The sequence below is a fragment of the Harmonia axyridis genome, chromosome 2 (assembly GCF_914767665.1).
Source record: "Harmonia axyridis chromosome 2, icHarAxyr1.1, whole genome shotgun sequence".
Taxonomy (NCBI): domain Eukaryota; kingdom Metazoa; phylum Arthropoda; class Insecta; order Coleoptera; family Coccinellidae; genus Harmonia; species Harmonia axyridis.
The window spans coordinates 3,224,795-3,250,804 of record NC_059502.1 but is presented as its reverse complement, the minus strand read 5'-3'; the positions used below and the strand labels follow the sequence as shown (position 1 = coordinate 3,250,804).

Sequence of the window (26,010 nt, the reverse complement as noted above, 5' to 3'; positions counted from 1 at the left end):
ATTTTTACATAATATCTTAATAAATTCATCAATTGTGTGCGATAAAAAATAACAGTCACTGTTTGCATGTAATCTTTGAAACTACTGACGGATTTTATATATTGATGTAATAAGCACATCTTGAAGTAACATTTTGCCTTTATATTGAAAAAACGTTGTGTTTCACTCGGAGGAAAAGCTACGAAAAAAAGATGGATATCAATGTCGAAAATTTTTTTTTTTAATACCGAAAACTAATGGTAAAGATTTCATTTCGAATATATGGGGTTTTCGAATAGGTATGATACCAATTTAAAATTGTTATAATGGCAACGCCATCATTTTTTGACATTCCTCATGTCATTTGTGTTAAGTATGTTATGTGGTTTAATCATGGGAGGAAACATGTTTCAACAACAATTACTCATATGTGAATACTGAGAGAAATTTGAGAATTCATGAACGACATTATTGTTAATTGACTCACTATTCATCGTAGAAAATTTTGAAAATAAATTTTCTGTACACTATATAGGAGTACCAAGTACTGAGCTGTACTTGATATCATTTTGAATTTGTCTACAATAGTCAGTCGATCAAGTGAATAATATCGTGCATGAATTCTTCTTGAATCTCTCTCGGCATTTACAAATGAGCAATATCTAAATGTTGTTGAAGCGTGTATCTTTCCACGATTAAATGGCATAACCTACTGAATACAAATGTCAAAAACCATTAAAAACAATTTCAAATTGTATAATTTCTATTGGAAAACCCTTTATAAACTGGTAACCGTGAAGTCGCAATATTGTCCGTATTATAGAAACGTGGAAAAAAAATTTCAATTCTTCAGTTCTCAGTATAAATTACATCCATTCCAATAAAATTCATTCTCATCAACAAAAAGGAAAAAAAGCGTTCGTAAAAATATTTTATTGACTTAACAACTATACAAACAATAAAAAGTTGAATTACATACAGAAGATATATACAAAGTGATTTTACAATAATAATTTATTTACAATATGAATCACAGACAAAACTCAATAACGAGATGAAGTAAGCCCATTTTTTGAATCCACAAAATTGTACTTAAACCTTCAATTATATTGTTTATCACTTTATGACCAGAGGTATAATTTAGTATGTTCAGTCTTATGAGAAAACTTGTATATTTCAAGTAGAACCTGGAGTGAATCCAGAACACCATTCTTGAATAATGTTGAAAAAGGGAATAATTCACAATACCCAGATTCTAACCTCGTTTTGCTACATTCACCATATTGTGAAATGTTCCAATACAACAAATTCAAGAAGCATTGTTCATGGAAAAGTAAAAATCGAGTCGATTGAAGCAATTCACACTACTTCTCATTTCTAAGTTGAGCTAGAAATGTTCTGCACACAGATCATATAATGGAAAATAATGTTTCACGTAACAGATTCACCCATGGGTATTTTTCCTTTTAACATGATCTGCAGTGTACTAATGCATAATTTGCAACTTATACAAATAGCATGCAATAAACATTCTAACTAGCAAATCAGAAATAGGAGTAGCATAAAAAATTAAATGTTTTTTCTACATTTGCCATCGATGACACTTGTAATCACTTATTCTGTATATTATTGGCATTATGAGGATAAAAAGTTGAAACTTTTAATTATAGCTCTGGTCATAATATCATTTGGGAATTAAAAGACATCCAGTTTACAACAATACGCAGGGAACACCCAGGAACAGAAATTACATTTATGATATTTGTAACAGCAAGAAAACTGACATTCATGCTAAGTCCCAAATGAATACTAATGAACAATATTTTTATCATACAAAGTGTTCTAATTAAGAGCCCAAACTCTGAGATGAGTTCTAATTCTGTTTCCAAACTGAGAGCCCTGTAACAGTGCCTATCGTTCCATCGTAACATTTCTATTTCTACCATATCTTTAATCCCAAAGGAACCTTGAAGGTCCGTCTGTAAACCATTACCTTTCAGTAATAAGGGGTTTCATTCTTTTATAAGTTAAATTTTCAGAACTTCTCTGATATGATTTCCTTTTAGAGTTTCCTGAGGTCGATCTGGAAGCTGAAAAAAATATGAAAAACTTTTTTCAAACATTTCAGATTCTCAAAATATGTTCATATATGTGAAACATCTTTCAAGAATAGGGTGGCCCAGGATTTTTTAAGGGGCGCCAAGATTTCCAGTTTACATTGTTAAATTCATATTGAATTTTTTTGATCATGAGATATTTCAGGAGGGGCCAGCAAAAATATGATTCCTCTCAAGCGTCGTCACTGATCCCACTTGATTATTTTTTCAACTTTTCCCGCTTTTGATTATTTTTGATTGATAATATTACAGCAATACCCTAAGACAATTTTTTTTTGTAATTATTGAAAAGAAGTCATAAATAACATTTATTCAAAAATGAATGCTGAAAAATTTAAGGGGGATAATAAAGAAAATTTGGAATACATAAATAAACCTATAATCCAAAATTCAAACAATATAACATATTTTACAACAAACAATAAATACAGTAATGTACAAATTTATATAAAAAAATTAACACACACTCACACAAATTAATTCATGCAACTTTTCCAGATGTCACCTATAGTCTTCCAAATATTTTGGAGCACTATGTGACCGAGATGATTTTTTAACAATGTCTAATTTTGGTCTTTTCAACGGCCTCTGAGCTTGCTCATCTGAATATTCAAACTGAAAACTGTCCCTTGTAATTTCGTCAACATCATGCTTAGTTGGATATTCTTCAAATTTTGAATTGCCAAAATGGTCTTTTCGAATTTTTAAATGATCTGAAAAATTAATTTTTGCATCTGAAGTTTTAAAACTATTTCGTCTAATTCAGTATTCTAAAAACAAAATAATCTATCATGTAATTTCCAAAAGGTAATTATTTGACCTATTAATCTACGTAAGTTCAATTGGACATAAAACTTAACGGTTTTCTACAAGATGTACAATGTAGGGTACTGCTGTTAAGTTTGCATAGCAATTAGTCTATTCCGAAAGCTAACCAACTCACCTGATTTAGAAGTCATACACTCTTCCCAATGCAATTCTGGAAACGGTGGGTAACCTGGGGGCACTGGCAATTTTTCGACGTCTACCGGTTCACCTAGCCTGTGTTGCTCGATAGCATGTTCGAACCGTTTAACAATCCTATTCAAACTGCTTGCCTTATTGGTATAGTTCTCTAGAATAGCATCTTTTTTTTCCTTTTTATAGAAATCAGCATACGTTAAGAGGGCTTTTTCTAAGGTTGTTATAACCGAAGAACGGTTGTGCGTTGGGCTGACTTCTGGAAAAAAAAAAAACAATACTGAAAAATTTTACACTACGGTTGATTATTTTTTTACTATCTCATAAAACACTCATTGAAAAATAGTTATTTATGATACAAAGGCATGAGGCATCGATATCCTTCTAAGAGTTCAAAATGAATGAGTGTTTTTCTCTAATTCACTGAATTTTAATTGACATGATTGATTTTTGCATTGAAAAATGTTGGTTGGCATGGTTGTTTTCTAGAAGATAATTTTTTTTTTCGTTGATGGAACTCATTTCAAAAAAATCTTTTATGGAAGTTGCCACGATATGTTAAGATATTGGTATTTTCAAAGTCGAAACCATGAAATCTGTTTAAAGTTGATACATTCCCGCACGATTTTATTCAAGAAAGTATGGTAGAATAAACGGTGAAGTCACAGAATGAGAGAAAAGTTTTTAATAAAATAGAATGGGGTTAGCAGTTTGCGATTGATTTTTTTTCGATAATTATGAAGTTGAAAACTTGTAATTTTTTGTAACTCACCTTCCTGCTTCTTTGGTGTCATAGCCATTTTGGAGTTAGGAAGATTTTTTGGTGGTCCTGAAAAATAAACCAATCATATTTGAGAATAACTTAAATCTCTTATTCTGCTCATTTCCAATTGAGATTATTAATATTAATTATGTCATGTAATATTAAAGTTATTCATTAATGCAAAAATATTTAGAAGTCAATGAAACTCTGGAGAATAGTTGAATTTATTGTGAAATAATCGCTTTAAAAAAATTACTTACTTCCTCTCCTCGATGGCTTTGCTGTGTCATCTGATTCATTCTCTAGAAAGAGTATTAATGTAATTAGTTTTTGGTATATTCTGAACTGAAAAAATATACTTATTTGTTGTAATATATTTGAATTAAAAATGGTTCGAAGTGGTAGCCAAAAAATATAAATGCAAATAACATTTTCAAATATATCACAAGTTAATTTAGTATATTCAGATACTTTTTAAACTATACATGCTTTTTTACTTACTTGTTGATCTTCTTGTATAAGATCTCTTCTTTTTGACAACTGAAAAAAAAAAAAATTAAACTCATAAAACATGATTTGACAATAATCCATAAAAACTTAAAAAAAACTGCAACACTTAAGCATTTAATCTTTATTTAGACAGAAAGAGATGAATGAATGAAGTTTCAAAAGTGAGAATTTAGCGCAAAACATCAAAGTAAAAATAAATCGACAATTTTGTGTTATGCTGAATATCTTAGGTTAGAATCTGAAAATTGCCAATTTATTAAATATTGATGTTCTAAATTTTTTGGAATGATCATTTTTGAAAACTCTTTTTTTTTGTCAGGATGTCTCAATATGAAAATTAAATGCTTTAAATGTGAAACTCCATGAAAATAAAAATGGATAAAGTAGGTTAGCTGAAAAATAAAAAGTGGATTCTGAAATGTAAAAGAGTATGAATAAACATCTGAAAAAAAACTTTGTAAATACAAGAGATAAATAAAATATTCAAACTTAATATAAATAATTTGATTTATAAAAATGAAAAATTCAACATTAAAATATAATAAAATTTGAAAGTAACAAAACAAATTATCTTCATGATATATGGCATTTTAGGCAATTAAAAAAATATAATTTTTTTGGTAACATGAATATAAATACTGAGGGATTAAAGCTGAATCTGATCACCTAATCTATCCATAAACTATATGAACCCTATAAATAACAATGTGTAGTTTTAAAAAATCAAATGATCCAAGAAAAATAAAAGGAAAACAAAACTTAAAGGACAAATTCCGTTTTAAAATGAGAGAAAGCAAACAAAGATAGAGAGAAAGAGCATTCAAAGTATAACATATTAAGCATCTTTTGAAAACTCTAAGATTAATTCGTAATGAAAAATATTGAAATTTATCACAGATATTATTCGTCACTGGCCCCAAAAGTAAAAAAATACGGTTTCTGATATTTTTTCAACTTGAAATTCATATATTCTAGAATGGACATGATAAAATGGTTTATAATTTTGGTAGAAGAACCGAGAAAGATTTTCCAATTGAAATATTAAATTGGTGTGACGATTAACAGCCATTTTCCTCCTTGGCCAAAATTTCGGTTAATAACAACGAGTCAACGAGATTTCACAACTACCAACATTAGTACATAGATGACATATACCAGAAGACAATTAGAACACCCACAAAAAGTTTGAAAATGTCATCTGACCAAGAAGACATTTATTTCAGAACACACATATCTTTATCTAAGACACAGATAAATCGACTGAAAACAGAAAAAGCTTTTCAACAGCAACCACAAGAAATAATTTGGTGAACACCAGGTTTAATTCCCTATTTAACAAAAATGAGCCACTTACCAAAATATCCAGTAGCAAAAAAATTTTCTTGTTTCGACCTCAGAAATAAATTTACTAATGTTTAAGAACAAATTGATAATAAAGAAGTTACTTTGAATAGCAAATTGAAAGAATGAATTAGAATAAAATATTAAAAGATTCAAGAACTTATCGAAATCAGCCATCAATTAAATCTCGAACACATCTTCACTTGATGTCTTTTCCAATCGGCACCCATCTCTTGTTGCTTCTCAACATAGCTGTCTTCCGTTTTCTTTCTTCTTGCTTCGGTCCAGTTATTTTGTATACAGAATCATTGCAAATAATGAACAGTGATGTAGAAATAAATATTCTTTTTGTTAACAGATAACAAAATAAAAACAATAAAAATGAAATATATATGACATTTATCACAGATAACAAAGATGAGAGTTGAGTAAATACTGATTTCTTCCCCGAGTATTCTTCTTGGTTCTTGTGCTGCATCCTGCTTTCTATCAGCTATCCACTCAATTGGTGTGACTGAATTTTGGAGGGAATAGGACTGTGGGTGGAGAGTAAGAGGGGCAGTCGAGGTTGAGGGGGAAGTGACGCGGGTTAGGGGGGTAGGGGCTACTGTTGAACTGGGAAGGTACCGTCTTCGAGGACTCTGGAGGGAGTTGCTTCTTTTCAGCGGGCGTCTTGAACACCCTCGACTGCATATAGACGTCCGCAATGCTTAGCATGGGCGTGGCGGGATAGCTTATTTCTTTTTCTCTACTGCGTGCCAACGACGTTGATTGGGTGGGCGTGGGCGAAGTTACCGGCATCGACAGTTTCCTTTTTTTCAGAGGCAGGTGGGTCTCGAATTCCACCTGGTTCTCTGCGTTTTCCGCCTGTTTCGCCTTAGGGCGACACACCTCTTTAGTTTCAGTGTCCGAAATGTTGAAGTTGTAAGTGCCGGGTACCGGCATCGGTTCCGGCGTTTTAGCTCTGACGGGCACGACCTTGCAATAGTTTTTCGACTTGGGATCTTTGATGATTTTCAGCGGTTCGATGCGTGGTTGCGACGCGCTTCGAGTGGCCGGGTAGTTCTTTTGTTCGGCGCCTTTACTGGCTTTGACACCGCGCGGCGCCACTACAGGAATGTGCTTCGAAGTGGATGGAATGTGGTCTTTCGCGCTCGCGTCTTTCGAGTGAGACTTGGAATTTTTAGGCGGTCTGCCGCGTTTGCGCGCTGGCGCCTTTTGTACTTTCTGTTCGTTGTTTGAAGTAGGCGGTGGTACGGTTTTTAGATGCGCGTTTTGGCGAGGCGCACTCTTCGGTACCGCAAAATGGACGTCGGGAATTGGTTCGACAATCTTTGGCTTAGGTTCGACTAGTCTCGACCTCGTAGGTTCGACAAACTTCGGCTCGATTATTTTAGGAGTCGATTCAACAAATTTTCGAGACGGTTCGACGAAATTTCGAATCTTCGGTTCGACAAACTTTGTAGTAGGCTCGATAAATTTCTGATTTGTTTCAACAAATTGCTGAGTTGGTTCGACAAATTTCTGAGTTGGTTCGATAAATTTCTGAGTTGACTCGACAAATGTCTGAGTTGGCTCGATAAATTTCTGAGTTGATTCAACAAATTGCTGAATTGGTTCGATAAATTTCTGAGTTGACTCGACAAATGTCTGAGTTGGCTCGACAAATGTCCGAGTTGGCTCGATAAATTTCTGAGTTGGCTCGATAAATTTCTGAGTTGACTCGACAAATTTCTGCATTGGCTCGACAAATGACTGAGTTGGCTCGATAAATTTCTGAGTTGACTCGACAATTTTCTGCATTGGCTCGACAAATGACTGAGTGGGCTCGATAAATTTCTGAGTTGGTTCGACAAATTTCTGAGTGGGCTCGATAAATTTCTGAGTTGATTCGATAAACATTGGAGTCGGTTCTACTTTCGTCGTGGAACAACAGCAACGCTCCAAGCTCGACTGCTTAGGTTTAGACGTCGTGGTTCCGAGAACCGCATTCACGATCGGGAACTCGACTTCACCGTACCGTTTACCGATTTTCCGCAACGATTTTCTGCGCACCCATCGCTTTTTTCCAGCAGGACAACAAAAGTGGATCCGGAGGCTCGGTTTCCGGCTTCTAGCGACGAAGGGGGGCGATACGCAAAGAATAGGTTGCCTTAAACGCGGATCCCTCGATTTAGAGGTCTTACAGAAGTAATCAGTCGGTTGGGATACGCGCAAACACCTAGAAGAACGCAGTCTGCTCCTGGTTCGCGTGAAAATCCCAGGGTTAGTTGTAGGATAAATGCTAGAATTCGTTTTGTTATTATTGTCAAGGTTAGAGAGATCGGTGGTCGATTCGTTGATCTGAGAAATGGTTAACACCTCTTTGGGCAACCTCTTCCTCCGTTTGTCAGTCTTTACTTGGGGCTGTTTAGTTCGATAGGATTCGCGCCTAGAAGAACATCTGAGCGTCTTTGAACACTTCGATGTTGACGGTAGGCTGGGTATAGATGCGGAGGTGTCTAGATGTTGCGCGTTTGAAACGGTAGAGTGAGGTGGCGCCGTTAGCGGGGGACTAGGAACTATGGGTTTCTTCTCGGGATAGTGTTCAGGGCGAGGTAAATTAGGAATCAAACAGTTCGCGTCTGGATAAGCAGGCACGCTGCAAGTGTAAGACGAAGACGTAGTCTGAGGGTAAGGTAGAAGACCCTCGGGATAGAGTGACGGAACCACAGACGGATTCGGAATAAAAGATTTCATATTCACGGGCAGCGTTTGTGGCGAAACTGAATAGACTGGCATCTTCAATTGCGGACTTGCGATACTCGCGTTCATCTCGGAGTAACCGGAGTGGATTAAAGACGAATCAGGCACGTTGTAAGTCTCCTGACCCATGGAAATGATGGACGCAGAAGTGACCGTCAAAGGAGATGTCCGGGCCGTCGAAAAACAACCGGCCTCTGGATAACCAGCGTGCAGATTGGGATAAGGCTGCTGGTGCATCGGGTATACCGAAAGATCCGAGGGGTACATATGGGCCAGCGGCGGTACCAAAGGAGGCGAGTGTTTGGGGACGAAAGTAGACGGGTAACCCGCCTCAGTATAACCCGAATGCGCCAAAGGGGGGTCAGCAGAATAGGAATGTCGATGCAAAGAAGCGGGAACGGTATTGGAAACGACGCGCAACGGAAAAGAATCGCCGGGCATCGTGGCCGAATACGTTTCGACGTCTTGTCGAGTGGCGTCCAAGACTTCCAAGAAGGCGCCGTCGACTATCAGTCGATTCTGAGACGCCATCGCTTCGGATTCCAGCTGCCGACATACGTTCTTCAACAGTTGCTCGTCCGTGTTCAGATTCGACACGAGGTCGTTGTCGTTGACGAAAGCCGTAACGACGCCGTCCGCCGTTTCCTCGACGCTTATCAACGGAACCTTCTCGATTAGCACGTCGCCGTTCAGATCCCTCAACATCTTGTGAAAATCGGCGTTGTTCGACAAGAGCTCTATGGTCTCCATGTCTATGGACTTATAGGCGTTTTGTACGTTTCGTTCGCGACATTCCGACTTGTCGGGCTCGACCACAAGCAACGCCCTCTCTATGTCCTGGAAGGGGATGAGCTTGGCGGATTCGGGGAATTCGGAGCTGCTATTGGAGGACGGGGAGAAGTAGGGCGGTGATATCGGGATCGAGGGATCGACTGGTGGAGTCGGGTTTGAAATTTCAGTAGATAAATGTACAGTACCTTGTTCGTTCTCTGACTCGTATAAAGTTCTTTTGTTGGGTTGTTGTTTGGCGGCGGCGACCGAACTGATCGACGGATCGCAGTAGTACTTTCGGTCGTTCGAGTTGAGCTGCGGGGACTTTTTGTCAAAAACGATTTTATACATAGGTTTATTGTCCGGCTGGTTGTACATCTCCTCCTCCTCGAAGTCCCTGTTCGTGCGCACGGACACATTGTCTTTCATGTCTTCGTGTTTGACGTGTTTAAGGTAAACCATGGCGTGATGGCACAGTTTGTAATCGTCGAAGGGTACTTGGAAAGCGGCGAAAGATATCTTGAACACCTTTACCGCGATAGATCCTCTCTTACCCCTGCCGATCTCGCGTTCGTGCAACACGATCATCGCAGTCTCGGGCTCGTCGTCCACCGGGTGCAGGGGCTGGTAGGTATGCCTCTGCTCGATGCGCTTCAGTATTCCCTTCAGCGGAGGCGGCTTCTCCGGCGACAACCTTCCAGATAGAGGTAGGTGGGTCTTGATTCCGTTCTTCTTGCTCAGATATTTCGAGAGTGGCATCGGAGAAGGTTTTCGTTTGGCGAGCGATCTTCGACCGACATCGTCCTCGTCGTCTGACGAGGAGGACGGGTTGTAGGCGTTCTGGTCGGACCACACGTCGTCTTTGGAGTCTTCGTCGTAGGTTATGAAGTGCGTCTCGGGCTCGTCGTTGATCTTCACCCGTTTCGGGGACCTGGTGAAGGAGTTCTTCCTCGACCTGGAGTCTTCGGCTACGGCTTTCTGCCTTTTCCGTTTCTTTCGGTTGGCTTGGGGGTAGTCGTCGTTCTCGCATTTCTTCAGGAACTGTTCCATCTCGTCGAAGCTGATGTCTTGGTCTTGATCTTTGCTATTGCACTTTTTGGAGACGATCTCGTCGTCGTCTTCGTCGGAGGAGTTCTGACTGCCTACGGAATCCTTGACGATCTGCTCGTAGGACTTGCCTATACCGGGCGTTGCGGACCTGGACAACTCCCTCTCTACGTCCGACAATCTCTCCAGCAGGTCGGCCGGGTCTATCTCGGTATCGTCCACCACCATCTCGGACAAGAAGTCCTCCTCCTGCTCCTGAGTCTGCAGGATGTGGCTGTAGATGAGTTTAGTCTGTTCGTCCGTATCTTTTTCCTCCTCGGAGCCGGGTGGCGTAGGGTAGCCGAACTCGCCGTGTTGCTGACCCTTTCTGAGACCGCCGACCACCCTCAGCATCTTCGTATCTCGGGATTTAGGCGCGTTGTCCGGCGAGGCCGGACTGTTCACGTCGAACTGTCCAGTGTCGAGGGGCGGGACGAACAACGAGTCCTGACCGGTGTCAAGGGGCGTGTCGACTCGCGCACTAGTCGTCTCTTGGCACTCTTCGATTCGGATTTCTGTCCGGCACTTTGTAACTTTCGCGTCGCACTGCAACGTCCTTTCGTCTTTACTTTTACACTGTTCGGGGTCTTTGTTAAGTAGAGCACCGTTCACCGACTTTTTGGGTTGGTCGACGACCGTTTTTATCGATAAAGTATCCAGATGGATCGTAGGAGCTTCCACCTGTTCGCAAATCTCTTGGACTTCGGGAACCAATGGAACGATTTGTTCGATATCCTTTTCCGAATATTCGACTTCCTCAAAATAGCATACTTCTTCATTAGACATCTCCACTTCCTTGAGGCCATTTGCTTGGTTCAAATTTTCTTCCGGAACCACCTCGTTTACAACATTCTCTTCGACTACGTCTGTAGCAATAGTCGCCTCAACTTCATCACTTTTCGAGATCTCTTTCGACTTATCACCTGAAGTTATTGTTCTATCCACTTCAATATTACCCATTGTATGTTGTCCATCGTCAACTTTATCGGTAGTTGGACATTCCATCAAAATTTCTCCTGAAGTAAGTACTACCTCAGTACCACTTATTATTGAGCTTGCTTCTACAGTGACAATTGGTTCAGCATCACGATTTTTCAAATTTTCTTCAACGATTGTTGTCTCAATTTTTTTGTCTCGTAAACTTTCTATTTCTGTTTCAACTGCAACATTTTCCGAACCTGCTGGAGTAATCAACGCCTCAATTTCACTGTTCTTTGAATTTCTTTCAGAATAAACAGTATTTTCTCCCAAATTTTCTGAAGCAACAGTTCCCTCAATTTCTTTATTCTTCGAACTATCTTGATTATCTGTTACTACTTTTATATTCTCACTTGTTGTCGAAGAAATTGCAGGAAAGACCTCCAAAGACCTCTCCTCTCTTTCCGTAGGGGCTAAGGTTCCCAGTAACTGAGAACACCTACAAATGTGATTGATAGTTCCGTTAGTTTTTACACTGATGGGCATCTGTGCTGCTTTCGAGAAGTTGGCTACTTCTTGGACCGCAGAAGACTGACTTGGCGCAGAAATAGAATTTTCTGGGAGCGTATTGGAACTGGATGAAACTTCCACTGCTTTAGGAGCAGCGGTGTCCACAATTTTTTCGTTGAAGTCAGAAAGGTAGTCTGAGATTTCTAGTTCCATAGGAACCTCTGAGAGATCGCAGGAAAGATTAGTGGGCGACAAAACTGGGACTTCCAAATCGCTGGATGTTACTTTGTCAGATTTGGACATTTCATTTCCTGAAGTATCGGCTTGCATGATGTTAACAACACTGTTGTTTTCTTTCACTGGTACATTAGTGTTGCTCTCTGTGGTTTCAACAATGTCATTGTCTATATTCAGGGTTTCGATTGGTGTGTCGTTGATTACTTCCAAAACATCTTGCCGATCAAAAACCGTTTGAGGTGGTTGTTCTATGTATGATGTTGAACTATGGGCGATTTCTGTGGTAGTATGGGTAGGTGTGTTGTTGAAATTTCCAAAAGTTCTGAACCCGTATCTCCTTCTGGTTGTATCGACATCGATAGTAATGCTTTCCAAGAAAGATGTAGGTTGACCGGTGTGCTGTAAAATTAAATATAGTGTCACTTTGTTCCTAATCAAATATAGGGTCTTCCAATAACAGGTTGCATTTTGATATTGATATATAAAATATAAAAATCGATGGATGTCAATTTTAATGTGAGGAGAAAGGTATACCATTAACGATGGTAAACGATGTCAGCCAAATGGCCGCCACGGCTTCAGTTGCAGCACCATATCCTTTTCATTGAATTTTCCAAGACTAATTCGCACATTTGCTGCTGCTTATCCTTGATAAATTCAAGAATTTCATCTTTAATTTCTTTCAACTTGTCCCAAAGAAAAAAGTCCAATGATATTAAATTTCTAAAATCGACAAACCTGGTTTTTCGTCAACACGGACAACAGCAATAAAATTCTCAGTTGTTCTGTAGCGTCGAACAAGGTAACAATTTTTCACATAACTAATTTGTCCTAACAGCTCAAATTTTTCCACCAGCTTCACTCTTGCTGGCCGAGGAGGTGCTTCACAATGAACCAAAAGTGTTTTAGTTTTGCAAACTTTGACTGCAAAATCTTCACAATGTTTGAAGTGAATCTTAACCATTCCAATGCGTTGTTGAAGCGTTTATCGTTCCATTTTGACTAATGGCGTAGTTTTTACATGTTTATAATCATAGCTTCGAAAGTGACAGCTATTCAAAATGAAACCTCCCTATTGGAAAACCCTTTATATCGGAATTTGACTATTACAACTATGATAATACTGTAAGCTTCAACCCGATTATTTGATACCTAACCTAATTCTGTCAATTAATACAATCAAAATGGTTTCGTCTAGTTGTAATAACATCCTGAATTGTGACTCTGTTACTTGTTTATTACCATAGTTGAAAATTTTCTCTTGAAAAATAGCAAATTAAGTTTTGAAATATTCACTTACTGTTCTCCTTGATGTGTTAGAATTTTCCTTATTACTTGGAGTAATCGACACTATCTCTACATCCGAATCTGAATCCGTGTCCACAACCATGATATCAGGATCTTGTTCGCCTGAAGTTACTTCCAACGAGTTCCTCTCATTTTTGCAATCGAACAATACTTCGTCCAGGTCATAATCGGAGTTTTTCATTATGTTACCAAAAAGTTCCTCATACTTGTCATCGAAGTCGACACCGTCATCTTCGTCCTGTTATTAAAAAAAAAAAAAAATGGTCATCTCACGTAAACAACAAGATGAAAGAATCGCACTATTAATTTTGGAAATAGAAAGCCGAAGAAAAACTCACAACAGATTCAGTATCTTCAGTATCGGAGAGCATGACGTTCTCCAATTTCAACTTTCCAATGTCGTCGATCGATTCTCCATCCTGCTTCTGCTTGGCCTTGATATAATCGAAGTAGGCCTTGGTTATGCTAGGATCACAACCCATAACCCTCATCAGTTCTGAAATGATGGAAGTCTTGGGCATGAGGATATCTCTGAGAAATTCGTTTTCCTTAATACTGTCCATGGTGTGGTTGAAGATGTTTTCCATACACTTTTCGATATGTTCGTTGTGCTTATGGTTCTCGAAGGCTTTCCAGTTCTCGAAAAGGATGAAAGCTCGGCAGAACGCTTCTTCCGACAAGTCCCTGATAGGTACCATTACTAGAAAGAACCTATAAATGTATGAGCATAAGATATTTGCAAATGGAAGATGCCTTCAACAAGATTTGACACCAAGGACAATTTGCAAGGAACAAGGTTGACAACATGGAACATTTAGTTTAAGTGTACCACAAGGATCTATAATAGGTTCCTGCATTGTTTACTACACACATAATGTTAAGGGCTTAATGTGGAAAACTCTAATAAGATCTTAATATTGAAACTTGCACTTAATAAAATAGGAGCTCCAACAAGTAAAAGATGATCTGAAGATAGAGATAACAAATAAACAGATAGAAAATTTATTGGAGCCGATGAGTATTTAACTACTTGAAGAAACTTACTTGTATATATTCCTGAATATTTGCTTGCAAATGTTCGAATTGAGAATGCTCATGAGATCCTTGATCATACCATCCACCATTGTGGTCGTTTGCCTTATCAATACATGAAATATATGATATTCGCTCTTTAGCAGATAAAACGACAACCTCTTTATGACTTTTTGGGTTGTGTTGTTAACCATTTCTTGGGTGACTTTAATTTTACTTTTCAACGCCAACAGCACCCTGAGCGAGAGGTTAACGTAAAAGGTCATGATGTGCTCCATGTAGTCCAAATACAGGTCCGATAGGCAAGTGTCGGAATCCCGGTAGAACCAGTAAATGTGCTCCATGTGGTAATCGACCATTTCGTGCAGTCTGACGACATGCTCGAAATGGATGGCACGTTCTGTCAAAGATCTGAAAATAAGAACACCATTATTTATACAGGTTAAACACAGCGCTGAAAATTTTAACATATGCTATAATGTCGGATTAGTTACACCATTACCAATCTGATCTTTGTTTTCGTGATACAGGGTGTTGAAGTTTAATATTTGCCATAGCACCTTACTTCACGAAACATTCAACTTAAATTTGGAATAGATTTTCAAACTTAAAATTTTCATCATTATATGGTAATTTTGAATCTACAGGGTGATTTTTTTGGAACAGCGTCCAATTCTTTCATCCAGAATTTGTTTTGGTGGACCTTTGGTAGTTTAGAAAAATGTAAAAGTACTACACCTTTTGATTTTTTTGCAGTTTTGTCCTATTGCCTACCGATTTCGAGAAAAAAATTTCAAACAAAACTCTCCTCAGGAAAATCCAAATTATTATAAAGATTCAGTTAGTAAGCAATAAAATTGATTATAAGCTTTGGTACCTATTTACACAATCTGTAGTAATTAGTACTACAAGAAACACCCTGTATCCCGAAAATAAAGCTCTTGTGGCCCCATATTTATAAGAATATTTTTCTTAAAATTATCCAAGGAATCTTTCATTTTTGTTTGTAGCTACAATTTAGGGACACCCTGTAATGAACAATTTGAAAGGCGCACTTCCGATAATTTTTTTTCAGATCAACTTAAGAATGAGCCATGCGCAGTGGCAGGCATACAACAAGTAATCGAAAATATGGACACCCCCTGTACACATATTTACCATAAAAAAATAAACCGCAAAATTTTGGCGCCCAACTGAAATTTCTCATTCTATTCAGGAAAACATCACCAACTCACCGCTAGTGAGACAGACGTCAACCGTCTCGACGTCGGGGACGACGAGTTCCCGCCATGGCGGAAAATGAAATGGCCGGGAAAAAGGCGGTTTCTTGGATGGTCCAGAATTTTCTCCATCTTCCACACGAACGCGGCGACCGGGCAAACACGAATAAGACCAAATGTTTGCAAACATGCTGGTAGCGCGAAGGGAAAATCTAGGAGCAACAAACGCGCGACACGCGTAAGAAGCTTCTTCCCCGCGTCTGATGACCTGATCAATATTTACGATTTTAGTTGGTCGAGGAGGTCGCCAGGTGGCGACTCACTCGGGCTATCCGAGGAGAAGGACCAATATATTTCGCTCAATCGATCAGGTGGATAATTTCCGGCATGAATTAGTAATTTTTATATTTGGAGAGCTTTTCCAGTGAAATAGTTAAAACTTCGGATATAACAGAGGCGTTTTCGGGTCTTGCCAGTTTCCATTGGTTTCTGAAATGATTATTTCTGTTTTTAATTTCGTTTGAGTATCTCTACGTGGTTGATTTACAACCTGGAAATATCTTTGTCGTTATCAAGTTGTTGTCAGTCTGCTGAAACTCGATAAACTTCATCGAACAGCCACCGTATTACCCTGATATGACTCTGAGTGCATTTTTCCAATCGACAGAAGACATGAAAAGTAATTCACGGTTTTGATCTGGATTCACGGAAAATCTTTTGAATGTTTTCTCTATGATTCTAATACTTTATATACAGATTTAGGAAATTCTGGGCTTTTTGAAAGAAGTCTAGTAGAATTTTACATAAATAAGATAGTTATAAAGGGTTTTTCAAAGAGAGGTTTCCATTTGAATAGCCCACTATATGGACAGCTGTCATATTTGAACATTTAACAAGTGAAAACTAAGCCATTAGTAAAAATGCACGCTTCAACAACGCATTGAAATTGCAAAAGTTCATTACAAAAATGGTAACAATTTTGCAATCACATAATACAAAAGTGAGGCACGCTTGGTTCGTCGAAAAGCAATTCCTGATATCATTTCGAGAAAAGAGATAGGTGGTTCTTGAAGATTTTCTCTCTCTATCGAGTTATAATTCTCGAGATGCTTTCAGCGAGCATCGAATTTGTGTGTTGTTCAGCCTATGACGTAGAAACGTCTGCAGCAGATGTTGACACGTAACCAAATCCATTTATCTGTAGTTGACGTTTCTACGTCAACTAAAATCTAATCTAAATGATCATAGGAACTTTTTGTCGTGTTATAATATGAGGGCCAATTTAATAATTTTCTCCAGAGTACGGAAATCTTTAGTTATAATTTAATTTTTTGGATAGTCTGTATCCTTCATTTCATTTATAAATAAATAAAAAGTTTTTATTATTATTATTATTCGAAAATTCAAGTTTTTTCTAAATACCTACAACTGCAATGCTAACAACCAATGCATATGGTCTAGTACAGAAACAAATTAATTACATATTGATAATTAGTATAATGATTCTAAAGAATATTGTTCTCTTTTACGAATGAAAATTATCTGTTATGGTTGAATAAATGACCAAAATTTTGAACTCGTGGAAGAATATCAATTATCAATTTTAGTTATTATAAATAACTATGCAGGGTTTGAACTATTTAGAGGGCCACTACAGGGATATCGAAAACCGAGAGAAAGACAGGGTGTTTCAATATCCAAAAAGTTGCGTTATTTAGGGATGAGTGTGTTAGTGTGAACAGATCCGAAATATCTCCATTGGTTTCAGAGATATCTCGAAAAAACTGAAAATCGAGATTTTCTTTTTTTCTGCATAACTCATTTGTTTTTGGAGATAACATCACGAAATTTGGTTTAAAGCCATTATCCAATATAGAGATTCTAATGGCAAGAGGCCTAGCTCTTACCCCAGCCCATCGAAGGGCGCGTTTGGATTTTGCGAGAGAGCATATCCATTGGGAAGAGGCTGATTGGGAAAGAGTTCTCTTCACAGATGAGTCTAGATTCTGCCTCTACCATTGTGATCGACGTTCTCTTGTATACAGACGTCCACATGAAAGATATGCTCAGTGCAATTTCCTGAATACTACTGGTTTCGGGGGAGGATCGATTATGGTATGGGGTGGAATATCTTTGACTGCTCGCACAGACCTAGTGGTCGTTGATAATGGAGCTATGAATGCTGATAGGTATATAAGGAAAATTCTTGAAGAGCATGTAGTGCCATTTGCCCCATACATTGGTGAAAATTTCATTTTTATGGACGATAATGCCAGACCCCATCGTGGGCGCATTGTTCAGGAGTATCTTGAAGAGGTTGAAGTCTCTCGAATGGAATGGCCAGCAAGAAGTCCAGATCTCAATCCAACTGAGCAGGTTTGGGACAACCTCAATAGAAGGCTGAGAAGTTAAGAAAATCATCCAGCTACTCTTAATGACTTAGGAATCCAACTCAGAGAAATCTGGGAAGGATTAGATCAGAACATTTTAAGATCACTCATTTTGAGTATGAACCGTCGTTGCCGAGCTGTAATTAAAGCAAGGGGAGGAAATACCAAGTACTACATCACTTATCAGCATTCCAGTATTTTGAAAATTGTTTATTTCTCTTCTTTCACGTAAGATTCGGTGAAATCCTGAATTTTCCTTCCATTGAATGTGTCTTGTTTCATTCAAAACCTTCCCGAGAGAACATAAAAAATAAGTTATATAGTCAATGTAGAGTGAACTTTCATTAAAATTGAGATTTTCAGAATGTGCGTTTATTTTTTTGCGCAGTGTAGTTCTAACCCCTTATACTAAATAAATCTAATTCTATTCAATACGTGAAACTTCAGTATAAAAATCTGTATCATACATCCATAATCTGTATAAATACGAAGAAATAGAAATGTGTATATCTGGCAACACTGCCGAACATGGCTACCAAAGTCGGAAAAGACTTCCTAGAAAGCCCGTAATTTCCCAACAATAGCGGCATCGAAAGCTTTCCTCGTTATATGCGACTTAATACCCCATCCAGCGAGCTATATGTTTTCGACAGCCAATCGCGTCACGACGAAAAATCGAATAAAAACAGATTTCCCAGGACAGCCAACTTGTTATTATCGGAAAATGACGAGCCGAATAACGTGGAACCGGCATTAACCAATACACGAGCTGCACACCCGGACAAATTATATTGAACAGGTCCCGGAATCGGAATTGTGTTATGCAGCCCGTATCCCATAACAACGCGTATTTATAAACTCAGGAGCTGGGCTGCGTGTTCGCCCACGTGATGCACCGGGTGAAGGGATGAAATAAATAAAAAAAATAATAACCTACGTCGATCTCCCCGGGATACAAATCTGGACGAGCTGCTGCTTTGCATCGCTTGTCGAGAGATGGTTGCGATGCAATAAATCCTGTTCGACTGGGCTCTGAAGGTCGGGCAAGGTCGAATTCTACAATAGGACTTGTTTCGCACGCACTTGCCACTTTCTACCACAAAATTGCGGTCGTTATGTGGTTAGTAAGATGTCCGAAAACATGCACTCGTCAATTTTTGATTGCGATGACATTCGACCTAATTGAGAATATTAGTTTTATTTCGTGGCGGAGCCGCAATGTCATACTTGCCATTTCGATCATTATTCTTTTGATTTGATTGATGTATCAAGTATCAAATCAACAGATGAACTCCAAGGATCAGTTTCCTGTCTTTAATAAACGTTTGTAATATGTATTTCGTTAACTTCTCGTTATAAGAAAAATGTACAGAATGATACTGTGGCAAAAGAAAATATAAAATCCACTAATGATTTTGATTTTGACGTGTGTCAGTTCAGTTGTCAATTGTATTCTTAAGTTCTATGTCCCCATTCGCCATTTTTCGGCTCAGTTTGAAAGAATTGTCGCCACTATGTTTAATTAAGTCACTATAGCCATAATTATATGACTTAATTAAACATAGTGGCGACAATTCGTTCAATTAGAGCCTAAAAATGGCGGATGGGAACATAGAACCATAGAACTTAAGAATAAAATTGACTGAACTGAACTGACACACGTCAAAATCAAAATTATTGGGCCTGATAGTATTTGATTGTATATAGAACGAATTTAATTAACTGGTAATTTATCAAAGAAGACAGAAATACACCGTGAATATTGGAATAATAACGTAATAAGTACGCCACTGACTTTTTTAAATTTTCTTATGTTTTAAGATTAATCAAATAAGGTCTCTTGCTTAGTTTTCGAGAAAAAAACAGAGTTCTATTTAACATATTTAAAAAACTACCCATGAGCAAAATAAAATAATATCCAAATGTAAAATTATTTCATTATTTCAAATAACTGTACCAAATACCAACCAAATCGGTTCAAGAATATTTATAATTTTTTCATTAATACCGTTAATTTTAAATCATCAAAATGTTTATATAAACTTTTTTTGAAACGATCTAAAGAGTCATCATTTGAAGCAAATAAAATGTTATGAGTATTTCGAATTCAGAGAAAACAAAATTTGTTTCTGTCAAGAAAAGAAAAACACTGCAAGGTGTACAAAGATTCATAATTTTATAAGATACACTGATCCGAAAAAAAATTCAAATAACATGAATTAATAATAATAGCGCTTTATTTAATCCAAAACTATCACAAATGATGTAGATCACGTCACTATGAACCTTCAGAGTATATTTTGCAGAGCTGATATTTAAATTTTCGATTCAAAACTTACTTTTAGATTAGATGAAGTTTGAGGTGATGATTCTACCAAATCTTGAATATTGCTCGTAGAAACACTCTGAACGTTTCGAATTAATACTATCAAATCCTTCATTAGTAACGGCAGTACTTTCAACACGTACCTTACTCGCACGATACATTTTTCCAACTACCCGATATCTACAAATTCACCTATCAAGCAGTCATAACAAAAAACCAAAATAATAATGCGCGAACTTTTAATACTCATTCTCTGCCACGATAACAAAACAGTATTTTCCAGATAAGAAGTATATTTTTCAGAAGCTTGTGTTATTGAGAAATTGTACCAGGTACAAGACATGATTGTTTCATTTTTTTTTCCTTATCATGAACAATCGACAGGGTTATAATAGGTGATTCATTGATAGGATTGAATTCCTTCCATGTATCATTAGTGGCATTATTATTTATTGCATTTGAAGTATATAACAACAGAATCGAAATCGAATTGAATATAAAGTGAAGGACTAACTGCTTTTTTTTCTGGGAAAAATATATATAATGTTTACTAAAATAACAAAACAAACTTGAGACAACCTAAAAAACACCATTAATGATTTAGGAATAGAATTATAAAGTAGCAAGAATTATAATGATAATAAATTTATAACGAAGAATCCGTAAATCTAGTTTTTTGAAACTAAAGAAAAATATATAAAAAAAAGTATATAATAAAAAATATTAAACAGAATTTTTTACCTGTTGTCTTTTATGTATTGTATGCTAGTTAGGAACAAGACCACCAGTAAAATGTTCCTTGTGAATTAAACAACTTAAACACCTGAATGGAATAACATTTCCATTGTTCTTGTATCAAGTGATGATAAACATAGACTGGGGCACAAGATAATACCTATTATATTCCTTTCAAGAACAATCAATAAGTTAATTTTTTTTTCAACAGTTAGGATCTATGCCAACATACCAGAACATATTTTCAACTAGAGTCCTGTTCTAATAGGTTTCGTTCAACGATATTATATTTTTAATGGACCATTGTTAGAAAAGCCATAAAATACTTCAGTTTAGAAAACAAACCCGATTTTTTATTTGGTTCTTTACTGGTTTTACGTGCAAGATATGGAAAATAAACTTGGATAATATCGTTCTTTTGTGGTAGGAGTAAATTGCCCAAACAATGTATCTAATTAAGAATCTTGCACCAAAAATTTGTGTATTATTAATTTATTAAAAGTTAGTTATGGTTTAGATAACAATGTTAGCATTATAAACATTTAGTTGCAGATGGCAACAACATTTTTTTGTCCCGATTTTCATTTATGTTAAAAAAAAAAGAATCAATAGAAAATTGAAAGTAAGATTAAAAATGAATGTCCTTATGAAACTTCTATAGAATTATAACGAAAGAAGATTAATTTCGAATCATATAATGAATGGGGCATCTGAATATTGGAATTAAAAAATCTTCACTTATAAGCTTCACCTAATTTTGAATTATTGATAATAAAAATAATTTTTATTCGAATTGAACTTAAAAATTTTAATTATCAATGAATATATTTATTTAAATAATATCAGTAACAGAGTCGAATCGATATCACTTTTAGTTTTCAGGTATTTAGGAGAATTAGAGACAGGAATTTTCAATAATATGCAATAATTTTCCATTCTTGCCTTGACTTGATAAATTAAGAATGTGTTAAATGTTGACTAATGGTATAATTGTAATGAAACACATAAAATATAAACACTTACGTTATGTATTCCTTCATAATGGTGACCAACTTAATTTCTCCAGAGGCTGCCGAATAGCTACTGAAAAACCTTCTTATTTCCAGATGCCACTCAATAACAATATCCTCTGGACTATTTTCTTCAGTATCTATAAAGACAAAAAACTCATATAGAAAAAAGTTAATGTTGATTGAAGAATCACAATTGATTAAAATTATGAGAATTGAAGAACTATTGATTATACAGCTATTGTTCACAAACAGAAACAAAACTAATTTAAAACTAGTCAATATTGGATAATAAAATTTAAAATATAAATTTTCATAGAATTCTCTACATTTGCATAAACGAGGAATACCATGCATATATTCCTTTCTTTCAAGTTAGTTGATGTTATCAATTATTCGAAGACTTACCTAGATCAATACATAGTTTTTGATCCTCCTCCTCTATCTTAACTGGAAGTGGAAATCCGAAATCTTCCACAGACATCTTGATAGAAAAACCTATAATTGAAAAAAAAATTCATTAGTAAGATAGAGCTATAAAAACTCTTTAAGTGTCAAGAGAATCGGTGGGCTTGATTGAGTTAAAACGTAACATGTTTACTACAAGACACTCAGTTTGAAACTGACATGAAGTTATGAGTGATCAAAGAATAATTCAAAAGTTTTATGCATTCCACCGAGTTGACCCGACGATATGCCATACTAGAATTCCTCATATATAGTTTCATTGTGTTATCTGTCAAAACTCAGTGCTTAGATATCAACAAAACAAGATTCACCTATAATAATACGTTTAAGGGTAATTTATTGAAAACAATGAATGAAACGCTTATATGTCCACATTGCACTACACTCCACCATTGATTTTGAAAGAAATCTGCCCAAAATAGGCAATTTAATAATTATCAATAACAAACATGGCGCCTGCTAGTTTCGCCTGTACAGAATGATTATAATAGAGTCACTCACTTTCGACAGCTTGAATTCTTAACATATAATTTTGGACCTAATAAATTCCATCTCCATTTTGCTTCTTATATTAGTGAATTTTATATTTGTAAATCCATTTTTCTATATAATAAATACATATTGAATTCACAGGCGGGTCATCACTAATGTCATACAGCATTTTTTTATGTCACTGTCATTAGAGTTCACCATAACCATATTATCTGGCATCTCTATGTTCCCAGAAATATAATTTTCTCAAAAGGACATATAATCCTTATACAACGTCATCGACTTTTGAAATGCATCAATCAATGAAGAATGCAGGACATTATTGATATCGGCTGTTTTAAAAAATGGTTTCATTAGACAGAAACAGCACTAACATGCCATAAATAGAATATTTTGTTTCACTTTAGATTCTGCTCTATTCTATGTTTCTAAGATATTTGGTCTACTCTTAACGGATCTATAACATCAAAACAAATTATTATATTATCAACTTCCTTTTTAGTAAATTATCCTACAATGACTGGCCCACAATCGTCCACTTACAACAATAATAATAAAAATCAGTTTTATCAAAAAGCATTTGAGCGACACCTGTGTGGCAGTTACAGAAACAGGTATTATTTCTTACATTGAATGAAGTCTTTTTCAGAGATTTCTCTTAGCCTGGCGCTCTATATGTAGCAGTATTAAAGAACAATAAATCGAATAAATATTGATACTTTTCGATTAATTTGAATTCAAAGTAAAAATAACACAGTCGACTTCCTGGAAATATACATATAGGCATTTATTGTTTAAATGATTACAAACATTGAAATAATACATTTTAATACAAATTCAAAATACATAAACACTTAATATTATTCTTAAAAAAATTAATCTAAACCATCTTTCTTTTCCTTGATAGCTTCCTGAAAATAACATAATAAACATGAGAATGGAATAACATTATTAAAAATTAAAAATGATTCAAGAATATTTTCATGTTAGAAAATTAACACAATGGTGAACTCTATTATGTATGTTCAATAATTTCTAGCAAAAAAGTACCAATTACTAAATAATTTAAATATGTACCTTGAACCTCTCGTCAAAAAGTGCCAGTTCAGATAGTAAATCGGAAAGTGCATTCATTAGTGCATCTTGGGGAGAGTAATCTGCTGTTGTTTGAATTCTTATAACAAATTTATGTTCCAATGGATGCGGAACTTTGTATCCTGCAAAGAGCACATTGGGATCTTTAAGAAGTTGACTGAAAAAATAAAATACATAGATTTAACATAATCAATATAACTTTAAAATGAAGTTAAAAACTTTGGTTCAAGTTTTGTTTTTGCATCTCTTTTAGTACTCAGTATATCCTTTAAACAGCTCAGATATTGGGTAAGTTAGGATATCTGGTTGTTTTCAGTGTAGGCGCTATTATTGTGCTAATTCACCAATTTAGGTAGAGTTTAATTAACAAACTGATATTACCCAACAGTTGAATGGGGAAAAATCACAAGCAAAATGCAATGCCTATCCACACTTACTTTCTGATCATGTTTCCCAAAGTGTGGTCTTCCTTATTCACAGTAAATATTGCTGCATTTGGAACTTTAGTATCTTGTTCTTTTGTGATTCTGAAATATAAACAGATAAGTTTTTTTCGACGAATTATTTTGATATATTTACTTTTTCTCTCCGTCATATAAGAGAAAAGATTCAAAGGTTGGTGGGGCATTCATCTTATATTATCTACTAGTTGATATCTTTACTTTTGTTTAATTAATATTGTTTTTTAGACATCTAACCTAACTTTGTTGTCCTTGTACCACAGATTTGCTAATTATTTCATTAACATAGAACACTAATTTCATTAGTGTTGCTTTTTGATCTACTAATGTTATCAGTGGAGGTGTAGAAACACTTTCCGGCTGAGAATGGAAGCTTAATTCGGTACCTACGATCTGAAAATCATTCAAATAATGCATAAAACCTATTCAAGGCCTAATACAGAACTGGTTACACTCATAGAGGAAATTTATTTGTCTATGGTTATACTGGAATAATGTCAGTTTATTCGAGAAAAATCTAGAACTTAAATCAGTGAAAAATTTGTCTAAAAGCCATCTATACGCATTTTACTCATCTAATAAGACCCGCGGCGAATTAAGTATAGAATCCTGTAATCTGTACATCATCACCAAAACCTGATTTGAGCTACTCTCCCTAGATAGAACCATTGAGTTTGATTCTAGAAAAAAAATCGAATCGTATGATTAGGAAAATTTCGGAATATCTCGAAATTGAACATTTTAGAAGCAAACTTATTGCAGATTGGTGTGATCAAATAATCAGTCTATAAAATTTTTTGGCCAAAATTTTTCTTTTTTTTTTAAATTTATCCAAGGGAATGTTATGGGCATTGTTTAAGGAGAAGATAGTTAGTTACTTCGGTTCAAATATCATTGGAGGAAATTGGGCAATATCGTTAGAGGGCGCCACACCGGAAGAGGCCCAACATGATGGGTTGCCTATGTGCAATGTTGAAAATTCAGACGAGTATTAATTTTTGGGTATGGTGAACAACAGATGTCTCTAGTGCGTTTCTTGTTCAATCTTTATTCATCTTTCTGTCGTCGAGCAGGCATCGGAAGAAATTCTCTTGGCCGCAATACATTTTTATTACCCTTGCCGCATGCCGGCTAGCTGCATGAAAGAGGGTAGAGCCTCAGAGTAAGAAGTAAACTGTTTACTTCTTACTCTGAGGGTAGAGCTATTGTTCGAATCGTATTTTTGGTCATAATATTGTTTTGAAAGCTTCGTCGCCCTACCTTCAGACTGAAATAAAAAAAAAATTTGGCACGGGAAAAAAATTAGACATTCTATCTCTGTTGACAGGTAACAAAATATAACTTTCTCGAAATTACTTTTTTTCCCGGGAAAAAAGTGAGTGTAAAGATTATACATATATCCGGGAAAAAAGTATAGTCACTTTTTTTTAGGATAAATTTCGTGAAAAGTTTTAATAATATTGTTAATTTAACTAATAAAGAATGTTATGCGTTATTTAATGAGCACACACGAAACTATTGTATTTTGTCCACCCT

At 36.1% G+C, this 26,010-nt stretch overlaps 2 protein-coding genes across 7 annotated transcripts; both read right to left on the bottom strand.

The window, feature by feature from the left end:
• Positions 1–897: 897 nt before the first annotated feature.
• On the bottom strand, positions 898–23,294 carry LOC123672636. 6 transcript variants are annotated; one of them, XM_045606829.1, is made up of 12 exons: positions 22,928–23,294; positions 22,367–22,456; positions 21,972–22,098; positions 14,290–14,688; positions 13,584–13,956; positions 13,238–13,483; positions 9,393–12,336; positions 4,321–4,359; positions 4,080–4,121; positions 3,829–3,885; positions 3,040–3,315; positions 898–2,069 (listed from the first exon to the last, which is right to left on the bottom strand). In XM_045606829.1, the coding sequence occupies exons 1-12, from the start codon at positions 22,950–22,952 to the stop codon at positions 1,969–1,971; spliced, it is 4,719 nt and encodes a 1,572-aa protein (XP_045462785.1). In that variant the 5' UTR covers positions 22,953–23,294; the 3' UTR covers positions 898–1,968. The 6 variants fall into 6 exon arrangements, with proteins under 6 accessions (XP_045462785.1, XP_045462784.1, XP_045462780.1 ...); XM_045606828.1 differs by lacking the exon at positions 898–2,069 and adding an exon at positions 2,460–2,809 and having other exon boundaries at positions 22,928–23,283; XM_045606824.1 differs by lacking the exons at positions 898–2,069; positions 3,040–3,315; positions 3,829–3,885; positions 4,080–4,121; positions 4,321–4,359 and having other exon boundaries at positions 4,467–12,336; positions 22,928–23,286.
• Positions 23,295–23,680: 386 nt separating this feature from the next.
• On the bottom strand, positions 23,681–24,751 carry LOC123672635 (DNA-directed RNA polymerase II subunit RPB11). Its single transcript, XM_045606822.1, has 4 exons — positions 24,593–24,751; positions 24,451–24,540; positions 23,996–24,170; positions 23,681–23,829 (listed from the first exon to the last, which is right to left on the bottom strand). The coding sequence occupies exons 1-4, from the start codon at positions 24,643–24,645 to the stop codon at positions 23,794–23,796; spliced, it is 354 nt and encodes a 117-aa protein (XP_045462778.1). The 5' UTR covers positions 24,646–24,751; the 3' UTR covers positions 23,681–23,793.
• Positions 24,752–26,010: the final 1,259 nt, after the last annotated feature.